Source organism: Macrobrachium nipponense, chromosome 12 (assembly GCF_015104395.2).
Source record: "Macrobrachium nipponense isolate FS-2020 chromosome 12, ASM1510439v2, whole genome shotgun sequence".
Taxonomy (NCBI): Eukaryota; Metazoa; Arthropoda; class Malacostraca; order Decapoda; family Palaemonidae; genus Macrobrachium; species Macrobrachium nipponense.
In genome coordinates this window covers 96,670,963-96,689,156 of record NC_087205.1, presented here as the reverse complement: position 1 = coordinate 96,689,156, position 18,194 = coordinate 96,670,963, and the positions used below count along the sequence as shown (strand labels likewise).

Here is an 18,194-nt window from a genome sequence, read left to right as displayed (position 1 = left end):
CTGTCTACAAGAGTCGAGGGCTCATGGCTTGAGCAAGGACTCCGGAGTACAGACAATAACAAATGAGTCTTTACTTTGTAGTTATTGTAAAATCACTGACGATACTATGATGGCTATAGAAAAGTATATTTTATTGTTTTCAAATGCGAAGCTAAAACACCAGAAGCTCTGAATCATCGAATAAGAAATATAACGCATAGATCTCGGTAATCTAAGAATGGCAACAATCTTCTCATTTGAAGTTGTTAAAATGGTGAGCTGGTTTACCCTTCATATAAAACGTTTACGAAATAAAGGATAGATACTAAGGTAATTTTGATTTTCCTTACTTCCATAAAGAGGTTGTCATATTTTGTTTTAGCTAACTGAGCATCTTTTAAGCAAGAAATCTCATTATTATATTTTGGGAATAGCTTTCAGAATTTTATTACCAGCTACATTTTTCCCCAGAAAAGTTACTTGAGAGTTTCCTTGAGCCTTATGATTGCTGCTTGAGATTTCTCAAAACTGCCACATTTTGTGTCATATTCACGCATGGGGGGAAATGATGAAAGACATAATTCCAAATTTAGATTTATTGAAGCAGTAAAAAAATCTAGTGACTAGAATGACGAAATTTAATGCGTACAGAACAAGCCCAAATCCAGGAGGGGTCGTTCCATACCACCAAACTTCAGTTTTGGAAGGAAACTGGTGATGTATAAATATCATCCAGGCTATATATGTACATAATACTTCTTTGTTCCGGTCGACAGTATTCTCGGTAATTCACTTTTGTGGTTACATTTCATAAAGAATTATAAGACAGATAATGGATTATATACATACACAAGTTGAAGGATGCAGTAGAAATAGCTGATATTTATGTAGCAAGAGAATTTCATGGATTTTCAGCTTGGGAAAACAAATATATACAGAGGGAAATTACAGGCGAATACAGATTATGAATATTTGAGATAATAATAATAATAATAATAATAATAATAATAATAATAATAATAATAATAATAATAATAATAATAATAATAATAATAGGCATTCGTGATGAAAATTAGAATTTTTGAGATTTTAAATAGGTGCTTGGCACTGTAATGAATTACACACCCCCCTCCCCCAATAAAAAAATATTCAAGAACATGTAACGACACAGATGAACTTCGCAAGCAAACTGCTAAACCGGAAGATTATACGATTTGAATAGATAATGATTAACAATATCCCAGTTTCGTGAATAATACTGTTAAGATCAAGACATCAGTGTCATTAATAATAATACAAAACGGGATTCCATCCCTTGATCAGTGCCAATGGCTAGAGCTTAGCTGTATACAGGCACTCGTTATTGAAATCTGTAAAAAGAAATGACACTTGACAGCGTAGAGTATACCACGATACAGAAACATTACTATATGGTGGAGTATACTATTTCTGAATTAGGTATTAAAGTCCAAACGGCCTCGAGACTAGGCTTGACAGACCTGTCTAGATAACTAGATAACTTCTAGACAAGGATTAAGAAAAGTTTTTTTTACTGAAAAACCCATCTGATAACAGCAAGTATGATCAGAGGTTCACACTCACTCAATATCTGACATTATATATATATATATATATATATATATATATATATATATATATATATATATATATATATATATATATAATTACTCTGTTCAGGGAGGGACCCTAAAAACCTGTGACCAGACTTGATGATCTTATCTTGTTTCAGCTAATTGATCCAAAGTAGCTTTCCAGGAACTGGGTGACCCATATTATGAAAGGCAGCTTCATTTCAGAAGAAGGAATACATACAGCTTAAAATATTTTTACTCTCTGTGATTATGATTATTATTGTTAACCCTTTCGTGGCACTGAATAACCGGCTGGGAAAGTGCGAAGTTTGATCAATAGGCAAAACTGATCGTTAAAAACTATATATACACACAAGGCTGTTCATCTGTGATAAAAGAATTTGGGATTTTATTTATCCAGTGTGGTACCCGGATTGCTAGGGAACTCTATAAGACGTTCTCGTTAACGCGACTTCTTGTCTATATAAACCCTCATTCATGAGACAGATTTTGAGTATTCAAAGTTCCCAAGTGCAGGAATAAGGGGTAGGTTTATTAACTTTTTTTTTTTAAAGGTTGCACTTTCACCTCTAGTTATGAAGTGGCACGATTTATCCTCCAAACCACATAAGTAACATGTATACTAACAGTCTGTTTGTCGGTGGACGGTTTGATAATGTAATACTGAAACACACACACACACACATATGCACACTACGCGAGAAAGACCTTAATTTTTTTGTTTTCATATCACATGGTAGCTTTTAATTGGGAAACAGCCATTAGATTTCGATGACATTATTTTCTTGATACCTTTCACCGTATAAGGACAAATTTAATCCATTTTCTCAGAAACTGTTCTCACTAATCTTAAAGCAAACAATCTGTCATTTTGCTACTGGAGTAAGATAAGCGCCTATAAGTGTAACATTGTGATCATGGGAAACTTCTCGATTAATTTTTTTTATCCTTACGTCGGAGAACTTGCATTGGAAGTCGAAGGTTTTTCGTCTGCAGCAATAACACAAATCACAAGAAAGAGACAAAATCTTGGCATGATACCCAGGGGTCTGATATGTTGAAGTGAATCATCGGAGAGGGTTTATACTTTTGGCACGAACACACAGCACCTTTGTGTAAATGCTTGTATTGAAATCTTCTTCCTCTTCTCCAACAGGAGGTGTTGGAAGGCAGGCACTGAGTTAAGGCTGTAAGTACTACACCGAAGAATTGAGCGAGTCTTACCAAACAGGCGCGACGAAGATTCTCAAGACATTTCACCACAGGCGTATCACTTTCATGACGCACGTTATCCGCCCATCCGTTCGGTAACGATTACGTAATTGTATCAAGGCACTTTGGCAAACAATATCAAAACGACTGACGGAATTTCACCGGTCGGCAGACTTAAGTGGAAAGGGAAGTTAGGTATTCTTTTGATAGTATAAAAATATGGAAAGTTTCTTGACGTCTACTCAGGTACCAGACGATGATGTGATAACAAAGACTGGTAGTGATGTATTGCATTCACACAGTGCAACCTCTAGGGCCACGGATTTTCAAATGCACCTCTGTATCTCCAAAGGAGACGAATTATATTGCTTTTACACATCATGCACTGAAACTCTTGGATGCCTTTGGCATCTTATACACTGATTCACTTTTCGTTGTGGTGTCTAATATACTGTACAATCTCTCTTTACCAAAAGTGGAAGCCATTAATATGGACGATCAAAAAGATAAGACTATTAAGGCTAATTACATTACGATTATTACTGGTGTTTGGCCCGTGATGAAGGCAGCGAAAGGTCTAGCGGCGAAGGGCACATGGACAGATCGAGGGCCGTGGCTGTGTCCATGTCCTCCATCTCCTCCTCCTCCTCGTCCTCCTCTTCCACCATGTGAGGATGAGACTGGAGGCCCCCTAACCCCGCTAAGCCAGCCCCTCCGTGCAAGAAGAACCCCGCCTGGTACTGCTGCAGTGCCACAGTCCACGCCGCTGCGGTGACGGGTGCCCAAGGGGAGAGCCCCGTGGCTCCTATGCCGCCCATACTCCCCGAAGACGAACCCGAAAACAGTGGGGGCGGTAGGAGAGACGGGGACGGCGTGGAGGGGACGGGCGAAGGCACGAGGGAAGACCCGGAGGACGACGGGGAGGGCGAGAGGTCCAGCCTGGCAGAGGCGGCCATTGAGGGGTCCAGGAGGTCCGCCGTGGTCGTCGGGGGCATGGAGAAGGGAGGCTGCTGGTCCTCCGGGCGGCGGTAGTGACCGTAGATCTTCACGTGTTTCCTGAGGGACGAGGGGTCGGTGTAGCGCTTGCCGCAACCCGGGTGGCGGCACTCGTAGGGCTTGTCCACGAAGTGGGTCCTCGTGTGTTTGAATCGGTCCGAGGAATTCGAGTAGGCCTTCCCGCACCCTGGGACGGTGCAAACGTATGGCTTTTCTCCTGGAAAAAAAAAAAAATTAGAATAAATATAAAGAAATGAATAAATATAAAAACTGAAGTCCCTTTTAATAATAATAATAATAATAATAATAATAATAATAATAATAATAATAATAATAATAATAATAATAATAATAATAATAATACCTTTATTCCACAATATAACAGTGGGTATTCTTACAATGTGAAATGGATTAAAATATACATAAAATGTTTGCTTAAAATTTAACCTCTGCTGGTTAAAGTAACATACACATAGATTTATATCTAAATATCCATTAAGAGTATTGTACATAAAAATCACCAGATACATAAAATATTAGCATAAAAACACATTATTATTAATAAAATCACCCTCCTAAACTTGGTCAGAATTACAGATATAATACAAAATTAAGGTATACCTGTAGCATTAAACAAAATGTACATTAGACCAATGCCAATAATGGCTTATTCAATTTCGTAGACAAAATATCAAGGAGATCAGGCCAGTTTACTAAATGCCATTGATAAATAATACATTCGAATTTTTTAAAATTGGGATAACCGTGATACTACAAGAGAAATAAACACTGCAGTAATATGAAACTTATCAGTAAAATAAGATTGCTATGTAGCACTTTCCATAAATATGGTATATACATATTCGCATATGCAAACAGTGCCTACGTGTGTCTTTGTGAAGAGAGAGAGAGAGAGGAGAGAGAGAGAGAGAGAGAGAGAGAGAGAGAGAGAGAGAGAGAATGAAACAAATGAGGGGAGTAGATCTAAATTTAATTTTCTTCATTACCCATTAAACGTAAGTAACGGTTATAACAGAAAAAAAATAATTCCTTAAACTCTAAGAGTAATAATTCCGGGTGGTCACAAAAACAGTAGTTGGGTCTGCCCTGTTATTATGTCTTCTACTGGGTGTTATTATTTTCCTTCTACTCCCAGATATTCCTGGTCTACCTGCGCCAGCCGCCCACACCCCCCCCCCCCCCCATATTCCCTCCAAACCAGCTCTGATAGACAGATGTAATCGTAGATAAATTAACCGAGTCCTTCACTTGCTAATTTGTGGAGTCTTATGAATCGGGCATCGCATGCCCCTCTCCAACCCAGGCTCGAAAGAAACTGGAAATAGGGTACGAGAAGGGCGGACGGTGAACTGAAATTTTGAATTCCCTAAAATGGAGATTCAGTTTTCCAAAACGAAGTTTTCCGTTTCCTGGAATATTTCCCGAAAATAAGTTTTTCAGTTTTCCGAAAAGAAGTTTTTTGTCTCGATAGTTTTTTTTTTCTGAAGTGAAGTCAGTCTCCTCTACTGAAGTTTTTATTTTCCTGAATTGAAGGTTTCCATTTTCTGAATTGGAGTTTTTCATTCCCTGAATTGAAATTTTTCATTTCCTGTATTGGAGTTTTTAATTTCTTGAATTGAAGTTTTTCATTTCCTGAATTGAAGTTTTTCATTTCCTGTATTGGAGTTTTTTATTTCTTGAATTGAAGTTTTTCATTTCCTGTATTGGAGTTTTTTATTATTTCTTGAATTGAAGTTTTTCATTCCTTGAATTGAAGTTATTCATTTCCTGAATTGAAGTTTTTCATTTCCTGTATTGGAGTTTTTTATTTCTTGAATCGAAGTTTTTAATTCCTTGAATTGAAGTTATTCATTTCGTGAATTGAAGTTTTTCATTTCCTGAATTCAAGTTTTTCATTTCCTGTATTGGAGTTTTTTATTTCTTGAATTGAAGTTTTTCATTTCCTGTATTGGAGTTTTTTATTTCTTGAATCGAAGTTTTTAATTCCTTGAATTGAAGTTATTCATTTCTTGAATTGAAGTTTTTCATTCCTTGAATTGAAGTTATTCATTTCCTGAATTGAAGTTTTTCATTTCCTGAATTGGAGCTTTTTATTTCTTGAATTGAAGTTTTTCATTTCCTGAAATGAAATTTTTCATTTCCCGAAACGGGTGTAAATCAGACTGCTAATCACGAAAGTCAGCCATTGAACCCCCAAAAAATTGCAATAAAAAGAACAAAACAGATCAGTCAAAAGGAAATCTAAAAAAATAAAAACATATCGTACGAAAGTTACGCATAACATTGCCTTGATATTAACAGGTGTTCTTACTTGACTCGGTGCCCTTGTTACTTTCAGCTAATCAGGTAAATCTTAACAATCTATAAAGAACCATTTCAATTTTATTTTTAAATCCTCCTATGAGCCTTTTGACATCTAAGATAAAAAACCAGATTTGATTTGGAATGTTTTGTGACTAATGAATTTTGGAATTAGAAGAGAAATCGTTAGAGTCATTGTTGTTAATCAGAATAAATTACAAATCTTATTACGGATAAGGAATTCAGCCAGCGAAAAAGAAAGAAGGAAAAATAACCAGTTTGAACGATTAAGTGCGACATACATAGATATATATATATATATATATATATATATATATATATATATATATATATATATAAATTAAACACTGTATCCGTGTACTAGAATATTATGTTGTAGGAAGCCCACTAAAACTTTCAATATTTTCCAAATTTTAGTGAGCTTCCTACAACGTGTATACACACACACACACCCACACACCCACACACACACACACACACACACACATTATATATATATATATATATATATATATATATATATATATATATATATATATATATATATATATATATATATATTTGAGTGTGTGTGTGGGTGTGTGTGTGTAAAATTACTCAGTTGAGGTATACTGGATTTTCCAAACAGCGCTATCAGTGAGGATCAGCAGTCATAATCTCACACACACAAACACACACACACACACACACACACACACACAGTCTATCTTCATATCCAGGGGTCCTTCGTGTGTGTCCTTAGCGAGTCCTATCATCTGACGACTCTCAGGTGAGAAGTTCAGACAAAGGCCAATAGAGGTAATTATGCTAAACGGCCGCAGGTATGGTAATTAAGTCATTACACTTCTCGCCGCTTCCCGGAGTTGATGAATATCTATAAATGAGGAAGAAAAAAAGAGAGAGAGAGAGAAAGGTCCTCTACTTACGCTTATGGCGTTCTGGGAAGAATTTCCCACTACGATTTTGTTTACGTGTGGCCTTTGTCTCATACGATGCCGCTTCGGACGACGGGTGAGTGTGACTTAAATGGGCCTAGATCTCTCTCTCTCTCTCTCTCTCTCTCTCTCTCGGATTGATCTTCACTGACTCTAGGATGTATTTTCACCGATTCCAGAGATTTTCCATCACTCTTCACTGATTTTAGGGATTTTTTTTCCATCTCTCTCTCTCTCTCTCTCTCTCTCTCTCTCTCTCTCTCCTCTCTCTCATCGGTGATGTATCTTCACTGATTTTAGAGACTCTCTCTCTCTCTCTCTCTTCTCTCTCTCTCTCCTCTCTCTCTCTGGTGGATGTATCTTCACTGATTTTAGAGACACCCTCTCTCTCTCTCTCTCTCTCTCTCTCTCTCTCTCTCTGTGGTGGATGTATCTTCATTGATTTTAGAGACTCTCTCTCTCTCTCTCTCTCTCTCTCTCTCTCTCTCTCTCTCTCTCTCTCTTATAACATTTGCTAAAAAAAAATGCGTACAAAATTGATCTGGTGGGAACTAGGCAGGGCAATGGGAAAGAAATGCCGACTGAGCTTAAACATTTCCGAAGAACGAAAACAATAAGACAAATAGAAACTTCACAAACCGCCAATGAATTAATTACCCACCAAACCCACGACACCGAAGAGGGCGAGGCCCACCAGGTATGTTCACCGTCAGAAAACACTTCGGGTGGGACACTTCTTTGCCGCCCCGGCCATTACATAGCCTGCAGATACCCAGGCCAGATGCCCAGCTGAAAGAGAGAGCCAGGACCCTACCTCCACCTCTCTCTCTCTCTCTCTCTCTCTCTCCTTCTTTCTCAGAACCCACCCACCTGCCAGACAGCAGCCCAGACCCCCAGGTGACATCCAGGTGGTGTAATCAAGCGTCTGGTCGAGTAAGGTAACCTCACAAATGAATTTCACTGACTCTTCGGAGGTCAGACCGTGCAAGTATAACCCAGTTCTGGAAGCACTTGAAGACGTTAAAACACACTCACAAGAGAGGCGACTTTCCATAAAAATGCCCGGCGTCCTTGGCATCTCGATAACTCAAGACATTGGGGCTGGTTTTAAATACCCGAGGCCTTCCCTTTCACCCCGGTGGAAAAGGAAATGAAACGAGCGGTATCGTAAGATGTTATTCTATCATTATCACTCAGAAGATGGAGACTATTCATAAGGAACAACCCCACCAGAGGGACCACTGACTTGAAATCAAGCTCCCAAAGAATACGTCACTCATTAGGCAGTAAGGGAAGGTAAAGGGAAATACAGAATAATCTGCAAATTGAGCAAACGGTTGGGGAAGGGGGGATGGGAGTAGATGGAAATACCAGAGTCCACCATCGAAAAGGTTTAATAGCAGTTGACGTTTTCTGTGAAAAGACATCATCGTCAGGTAACACAGCACTCCAGAAAAATCACTGGAGGCCGTCATCTGGAATGACGGCAAACATTCTTCAGGAAACTGGAGGAGGACAACGCTCTGTTGCGGCAGCCTTAGAAGGTCATGTAATACCACAGGGTGTTATAAATGATTGGGAGGGATATGCCTTCTCATTTACCTGATGCCATTATCTAAAGTTTTTTTTTTTCCTTTTTCTGGCTTCTGTTAATATATATAGTATCTGTAACTTCAGCATCTGGGCAACTGAAAGAAGGGGGCAAACAAGGCAATATATTGCTTCAGAAAGATCAGCCGAGGCGTGGGGATTTTATCAAACAAGGAATGGAAATAATTGGATGTTTTCTAGACCGTTGGCAAAATAGTTTAAAACTAAAACTGATGGGTCAACGAAATGGTATTCTGTAATTGACGCTACTTTCATTCTTCTAAGAGAGAGTAAACTGTATGAAACAAAGACCTACTTTTCCTCTTTAGAGAAAGCCAAAATAAAAAGCTACTTATCTTCTTAGAGAAACCAACAAAAAACACAAAACTTGAACCCACAGTGAGACAAATAATTTTGCTCGTTAAACAAGCAGTAATATAAGGAACAACTGCCTTTTTTTCTTTTAAAAGAAAGCAACAAAGTGAAAGCCAAAACTATAGTTCCTCCTACAATACTTAGCAAACTTAGATATAAAAAAAACTTTCTCTTTGAAAGCAGCAATAAAAAAAAAACACAAAAATTACATTTCCATCTTAAAGAAAATACCATTATGGAACAACAACAAAAAAGTTCCTCTTTCACAAAAGCAGTAACATTATACAATAATTTTTGGTTTCATGCCGCTACTTTCTAAAAGAAAGTAGCGGCATGAAACCAAAAATTATTTATTTTCCCCTCTAAAGAAAGCAGCAACATGAGAAAGAACTTTTACTGTTTTAAAGAAAAAGGCGATAAGGGGAAAATATATTTTTCTCTTAAAAGAAGGCAGCAATATGAGGCCAAAAAAAAAAAGTTCCTATAAAGAATGCAGCAATAAGAGAAAAAAACAAGAAGTTTCCTGTAAAGAATGCAGCAACATGAAACAAAAAACATTTCCTCTAAAGAATGCTGCAGCATGAGGCAAAAAAACCTTTCCTTTGAAGAATGCAGTAACACAAAAAAAAATCCTCTAAAGAATGCGGCAACATGAGGCAAAAAACGTTTTCCTGTAAAGAATGCAGCAACATGAGGAAAAAAAAAACATTTCCTCTAAAGAATGCAGCAACATAAAACAAGACACATTTCCTATAAAGGATGCAGCAGCATGAGGCAAAAAACCTTTCCTGTAAAGAATGCAGCAACATGAAATCTGTAACGAATGCAGGAACACGAGGCAAAAAAATTCCTCTAAAGAATGCAGCAACATGAGGAATAAAACCTTTTCCCGTAAAGGATGCAGTAACATGAGGCAAAAGAAAAAAAAAATCCTTTCTAAAGAAAGCAGCACTATTCGACAGAAACTCTTCCTATGAGAAAGCAAAAAAAAAAAAAAAAAAAAAAAAAAAAAAAAGAAAAACCGCTCATCCTCTTAAAATATATATATAAAAACACACACACACACACACCCAGGGTCGGTGAACATAGAGAGAGAGAGAGAGAGAGAGAGAGAGAGAGAGAGAGAGAGAGAGAGAGAGAGAGAGAGAGGTCTGGTCAGTCCTGTAGCTTCCCGAAGCCTCACCTCACCTGTCTCCTGACAGCACCTGTATTTGAAGGCACGGGATGATGCATACCTTGTGCCTCCTCCTCTCGTGGAGGTTTATAAAGATCCATGACAGAATGACTCCCAGCGGTATCCCAAACCGCTGTAGCAGCAGCAACTGACCACTAAATATCAGCTGATACTACGCGAAGGTTAACTTTATTTCTTAAAAGAACCAACTGTGAATCAGGTAATAATGACTGACGAACATTATAGGTTGGAGAAAATGCCATTTTGTGTATTAAAATTCTATTGTAAAGAAACTAACAATCATGCTATGAACACCCTTTTCTTTAAAAGCTTGACTTTCAAGTCAATGGCTCCTGTGAGCGCCTCAGTGGCGTGGGTGGTATGGTCATTGCCTGCCACCTCGGTGGCCGCGGGTTCGATTCTCGGGCATTCCACTGAGGGGTCAGAGATGTGTACTTCTGGTGATAAAAGTTCACTCTCGACGTGGTTCAGAAGTCACGTAAAGACGTTGGTCCCATTGCTGAATAACCACTGGTTCCATGCAACGTAAAAATACCATACAAACAAACAAACAATGGCTCCTGTGGGTTTGTTCCATATGAATAGGGTTCATCTTCTAAATAACAACAACAACAATAATAATAATAATAATAATAATCCTCCAGCAAATGAAATGGAATCATATCCATCTAACTCCCGGTCCCCCCCCCTTTTCACAATGACACAAGTCTACGGGTAACAAAACCCACATTTAAACTTGTCTTCATCTAGTCCGTGGTCAGATTCGTTCACAACTGTCCCTTACCCCTTACATAAGAACGCTGAATGAAGGTACCCTGAGATGGGCTTTGGAGTGGTACATAACGTCCACAGAATCACACAAACATATATATATATATATATATATATATATATATATTATAATATATATATATATATATATATATTACAGGCATACTTTACACTATAGATACTTCAACAATAATGACATCATCTGGCCATGTTCCTTAAGATAGGATCTAAAGCTGAGAAGTAATGCTAACATTATTATTATTATTTATATTCCAATCGCCAAGTACCGTTCTCCGCCGCTAGATGGCGCGCAGAGCACCGCTGCTGACCCAACGCTTCTTAGAGAGAAGAAGAAGGAGGAGGAGGAGGAGGAGAATCGGCTAGCAAGAACGTATACGGAAGAGGTATACCTACTGTACTATTTGTTTACGAGCCTCGAGTGAAATGACTAACCGATTCTAATCCCTGATTTGGTCGCCACTAATCTTCTCGAAGGTTACGATGATTGGAACCTAATCAGGGAAAATGATTGTCTATCACGCGATCCCCCATTCAATGGGGGAGCCCTCTTCTTCTTCTTCTCCTTCTTCTTCTTCTCTTTCTCGCTCTTCCCGAAGTTACTTTTAAATAAGAGACAATTAGCTGAATTCGGTAGCCGAGCCGTTTTCTTTTTTCTTCTTCGTCTTTTTCGGAGCTGCCGTCTTTTATTTTATTTCTTTCCCCTTTGGGTTAAGTTGCTTTGAACTTTTGCCATAAAAAAATCGTCTGGATTCTAAGCTCTGACTCATCAGTTTCTCCCACTGGTCATACGACTGCGCTTGGAGAAGCCGGCTGCTTCTTTCTTGTTGTTGCTTTCGTCTCGTTTCATTCAGTGGAATTATTTATACAGGGCATCGAGTGTACCGGGGTATTGGAGGTGCCCAAGAACACGCCAGATCTTTCAGAATCTGTCAACCGAACGGCAGTACTGATTTAAAGTGTCAACTCGGATTGTGTCAGAAGATTCAGAATCTTTCAACTGAACAGCAGTATTGATCTGAAGTGTCGACTCGGATTGTGTCAGAAGATTCAGAATCTTTCAACTGAACAGCAGTATTAACGCAAAGTGTCAGTTCGGATTATGACAGAAGATTAAACATTCTACAGGGAGTCTTTCAACTGACCGACAATATTAATAAAAAAAACATCTGTCAACTGAAAATGCCAGAAGATTCAACATTCTACAGAGAACCGAAATAAATGAAGGAGACATTAAAACAAAAGAGTACGAAAGAGAAAAAGTAAGGAAAGTAACAGTGGCGTATAACTGTCATCTCAATCCCTAAGAGAGAGCTACACAACTGGTCAGGTCATGAATGGGCGCGCAACTCGTTAAAAAAAAAAAAAAAATCTCACTCACCTGTGTGCGTGCGTGCGTGGATCCGCAGGTTCTCTTGTCTGCTGAAGCGTTTGTCGCACTGACTGCACACGTAAGGCCTTTCATTCGTGTGGGTACGGATGTGGATCAGCATCTTGTATCTGTGGATGAGGTCAAGATACGTCAAAAACTGACCATAGAAAAGTCAAAAGGCAATTTCTTGTTCTTTTCTTTACAAACTACTTTGCTATTGTTGTTGTTGTTGAGGGAGGGTAGGAAAGGTCTATGGAAGAGCCTAAAAATGTCTGCAAAAGGTGTTTGACGTTGAGTTATAGATACAGGAATTTTAGGGTAGGATATTTACGATTTATCTATTAGAATGAAAATGTAAAAAAATAAATGATGTTCATGGTAAACAGCACAGAAAAAATATTTCTAATAAAATATAGCACATTTATTTATTTTATTTTGGTGAAACCAGGATCTATTTGACCGTAGATTTTACCAAGTTCTAATTTACGTTAAGTTCGTAATATAATGTTTACAACTTATGCGTAAGTGAAAATCTTGCACGCGGCCCGAGTAGGCAGGAGGCCGGATCACGCCTTGTTGTTTCTGCCCTTCTGAAAATCGTCAGTGAAGGACCATTTCCGACCTCTTAGAATAAGATCACTGGGTCATTCGACCCTCCCCGACTCCCTCCCACCCGGTCCTCGGATCAGAATAAATCTTGTAGACTTAAAAAAAATAAAAAGGTCATGGGAAAAGACCTCTCTCTCTCTCTCTCTCTCTCTCTCTCTCTCTCTCTCTCGATTTATATAATCTACATATATATTTATGATGGATATATAAATATGTATATAAACCTTCTAAGGGACATCACACAGTTAATACTTTATAGATACTTGAAAATTTTATTTTTCTGTCACTAAATCTAAATCAATTAACACATTTGAAGAGACATTCACATACCTAAACTACTATAATAACCAGCTTCCCAACTAATAGATATATATATATATATATATATATATATATATATATATATATATATATACTGTATATACACACACACACACACACACACATATATATATATATATATATATATATATATATATATATATATATATATATTAAAGGTTTTCATGTCAACTATGAAGAGAAAATTCGTAATATGAGAAATTCCTCAAATCAGGCAATTATGCAAATTAAAGAAGTTTTGCTTTCGTGCATTTCAATCAAAATATGCCTGATCTAACCAATGTAGCATCTATTTCAAATCAGGAATTAAAATAACAGTTAATAAACTGGACCATTGCAAACAGCTTAATGGCGGAAAAAAAATTTATTTCCTTCGTAACTGAAACTAAAAATCAGAAACCGAGTATCCTTTGAATTCCTTCATATTTGGAATGTAATTCGGACCACAAATAATATCATTCAAGATTTATTTTAATTTCCATTTGTTTTATCGGTCTTCAGAATATTAATATCTGGCAATGAATATTGAGAAAAAAGCTTGTGCTTGCGGCCAATAAACTCGAGAATATGAATGTGGTAGTTGGATATGAAATGATAAAGGCATTTCATAAATACTTATAATGGATTCTATAAAAATTAATGATCATTTATGGAGATTTTTATTATTTTTCATTATTTTTTAAATTTTATTATTATTATTATTATTATTATTATTATTATTATTATTATTATTATTATTATTATTATTATATCACTGTCAAAATGGTTCCACCCATCTTAAAAAAACAGCACTGCTCAAGTTACGACTTTGTTAAGGAAACAGTGAGGATTTTAAACTGCTACAATGTATGAACCTTCTTAGTTCCCTTAGGAATATTCTCTCTCTCTCTCTCTCTCTCTCTCTCTCTCTCTCTCTCTCTCTCTCTCTCTATTACTACCTTCCTCCTATCTCTCTTTCGGTATTGGCAATAGATTCTTGGAGTCTTTTTTTATCCACTTTTTTTTGTATTTTTACTGTAACAAGTTTGAATGCCTTCTGATTCCTGTGAAGATTTTCTTTTTGTTCATCGTCCAAGCCTTAGTTGTGCTTTCATTTTTAAGTTGCATCAGAAAAACAGTGGATAAATTTTTTTTTTTTTATTCAAAGGAGTAATAACAGATTATTCTACGGGTGAGTAAACGAACTCATTCCTCTTCTGCTCCTTCAAGAACCAGCCGTGGGAGCATCGGAGATGATGTTAAAACTGATTAACATGTCGATTTTGAAGGAGGAAACCATTTATCCGAAAGCTCGTCTCCACAGAAAACCCACGCTGCGGGAACTGTGGGAGATCACACGCGGTCAACGTGGGACCCCAGGTCTCGGGCAGGCAAACGCAGTTTCGGCGTTCAAAGCGTGGAAAAAAAGGAAGGTGTCGGTGCCACGCCAATTTCGACATTCGAAGTTGATGGAGGAAACATTCCCCGGCGCAATTCTTCGAGACAAGTGGACTCCCGAACAAAGAATACCTCTGTCGTTCCTCAAACTGTCCAGCGGTGCTGGGTGTCTGTGGGGCATGGGGGTGGTGGGCGGTTATCCTACGTGGCACTATACCACACAGGGAATCCTGGGAGGGAAAACTTTCCCAATTCCCCCACCCCATAACCCCCATCCCCCGTTATCCCTAGACGCACTATATCTACTACAACAACCGACGGAGAGGGATAGTATTGTATTCCTCTCCCCTGGGGTGATAGGAGGGTTTTGCCGGAAAAATGAGTTGAAAATAACGACCAAAATAGGAAATACCGTCAAAAAGCTGGTGAAAGGCTGCATGGACAACGGCGACATTATTAGACTGTTAATTCAGGCAGAAGAAAGGCAGAAAGGGAAGGGAAATGCCAGTAACATCAAACTGCAAGATGATGGAAAATGATACAAGAAATGAAGAAGGGAAAAAAAAAAACTAGCCTCACGATCGACCAGCGGAAATGAACTAAAATTGACGAGAGTGTTTGGTGATATTATTATGATACCAAATATTGTAAAAATAGGGAAAAAAACTTTAATTAGATATATATTCCCCTCCTTATGGAATTATGAAAAGAGGGCAAAATCCTTGGCATGTAATCATCTTAAAAGATAAACTCTAGGCCCAGAAATATTTGCATAATTTTTTTTTTCTTTTATGATGTACTGCCGAAATATATACAAACAATTTTAATGATAATTTTCTTATATACATACATATATATATATATATATATATATATATATATATATATATATATATATTATATATATATATGTATATATATATATATATATATATATATATATATATATATAAATAAATAAACACACATATAAATCTATATATATATATATATATATATGATAACATATATAACTATATAGAAATTTATAGTATAAAATTGAGTCAAGTCAATATATTTTAACAAAAAATTCTCTTGTCTTGAGCCTTACGTTTCACAAGAAGAGCTAAAAGCGCTCTCAGAATGAGACAAGACACAAAATTCAAACTAAATTCTCTAACTTTCTCTGTATTATATATATTTCTCGAGACTACGAGGCACTCACTACCTTTGCTACTCAAGACCACAATTGATTACTGTAACCGGCCCAGGACCCTCTTACTGCACTCCACGCCTACTAAATCTCTCTCTTCTGAGTCTAACCATCTAGTTTACGTCTCGAGGGACCCACAGTGGGGGGGTTTAGAATTTCGGCGAGGCTCATTTGTCCTTGTAGAACAAATAAACTCATTGAGGGATATCTGGTACTACTGCCATGTGGGGCGTTCGCTTAGATGGCCAACTTCTGGCTAACTCTGCATTCTTGCCTCTGACAAATTAGTGTCACTGATTTCTTTCATTTTTTTTACGACTGTTGAGGGTTATCTCTCTCTCTCTCCCTGTATGGATGAATATATATATATATATAATATATATATATATATATATATATATATATATATATATAAATACATATATATATAATATATATATATATATATATATATATACATATTATATATAAATACATACATACACACACACACACACATATATATATATATATATATATATATATATATATATATATATATATATATATATATATATATATATATATATATATATATATTCATATATATTAGTATATATATAATGTAGAATCTACCAGTCAATTTTACCAGATACATACGTATATGTAATAGTCACAATCTCGAAGCTTTGCAGTGACAAGCGTACCCAAAAAAGAGCAAAGAATTTGAGAAGTTAAGAGGGCATTGTGGCTATTACATTTACATACATACACACACACACACACACACACACACACACACACACACACGAACACATAACGCCACTCTTTTCCAAGATAAACGATAAACTATTTACAGGTGTTTTAACGTATGCAAGGAACTTCTATTGGCGGCGGTTGAGTATAAGCATGTAGCCTGGTAACATTTGTCATCTGGAAGTTTATTCTTTAACGTCAATCTCTACAAACTCTAAAAGTGCGTCATGCCTTCTCCTTCAAGAAAATGAGTTTGAAATCTATAATTTAGTGGCTAGTTCTTTCGATAAACAAGCGTTGATTTTACAGTTTGTTCACTTAAATATGAATACAGATTGTTTTTAATGCAGCTCAACTTTTTCATGTTCTATTTTCTTCATATTTGAAGCTCTGTTCGAAAAAGTGGCCACAGAAGGACTTTGACTGCATAACAAAATAAATATAAGTGATACCTGTGACCTTTCACCTCTAAAATAGATTTAGACTTGCTAGTTTTATTGTTATTCAAAATCTGCGCTCAAAAAGGACACAGGACTCCAACTCCATAACAAAATAAATGTCTATGATAGTGCAGACCTTTCACCTCACATACACAAAAAATAAGAATCTAGTTTTATTTTTTATAAAAAATTTGTTCCAAAACAAGACACAAGAAGGACTCCAACTGCATAATAAAATAAGCGATGATGGCTCTAACCGGTCATCCCACAAACGTAAAAGTAAGACTCACTAGTTATATTTTTATTCAAATTTTGTTCCAAAACATGATACAAGAAGGACTCCAACTGCATAATAAACTCTGACCTGTCGCCTCACAAACGTAAGAGCAAAACTCACTTTTTCTTTTTTATTCAAATTCTTCTAAAAAAAATTAATAAATAAATAACCCAAGGAGGACCCCAAAAAGCATAACGAAGTAAATATCCGTTGTGGCTGTAACTGTTCTCCATCCACACAGAAGATCTACTAGACTTACAGAAGATCTACTAAACTTACCTAGCGTTGAAGCCCTTCGTTCTGGAGCATCCGTGCCACAGGCAAAAAAAAGCGCCATGTTGGGACGTCACGTGAGCAGCTGTTAGATGGGACACCAGCTCGTCTAGGGACTCGAAGCTCCGTCCGCAACCGAGCCATCTGGGGATCCAAAAATGGGGATTAGGGTTTGCTAGGTGGCGCTCAAAAAAAAAAAAAAAAAAAAAAAAAAAAAAAAAAAAAAAATATATATATATATATATATATATTATATATATATAATAAAATAAAATAAAATTTAGTAAGAAATTTAGGCAGTTATATCTTTGATATATGTACGATTTGTTATTCCCAAATCGAAGCTTTGTTTGATGGTAATAAGGAATCAGTCTAAATTTTTTTTTGTTAAACATCGAAGATTTGTGTAATGTTAAAACCAGACAGTCTACAATTTTCGTTATACCGACTATTTGTTCAATGATAAAAACAAAGCACTGTACATTTTCATTAAAAAAAAAAAAAAATATTTATGTAATGGTGAAAACAAAGAAGCCTACAATTTTATTTC

At 36.7% G+C, this 18,194-nt stretch overlaps 1 protein-coding gene across 2 annotated transcripts in view; it reads right to left on the bottom strand.

The window, feature by feature from the left end:
* Positions 1 to 1,649: 1,649 nt before the first annotated feature.
* Positions 1,650 to 18,194, bottom strand: part of LOC135224683 (zinc finger protein GLIS2-like) — an 87,587-nt gene continuing 71,042 nt past the window's right edge. For both annotated transcript variants that reach the window (XM_064263940.1, XM_064263939.1), the window contains exons 3-5: positions 17,651 to 17,788; positions 12,409 to 12,527; positions 1,650 to 4,017 (exon numbers count right to left, since the gene is read on the bottom strand). In XM_064263940.1, coding sequence (XP_064120010.1) covers positions 3,344 to 4,017; positions 12,409 to 12,527; positions 17,651 to 17,788 — 931 coding nt within the window. In that variant the 3' untranslated portion in view covers positions 1,650 to 3,343. The remainder of the gene's footprint in view (positions 4,018 to 12,408; positions 12,528 to 17,650; positions 17,789 to 18,194) is intronic.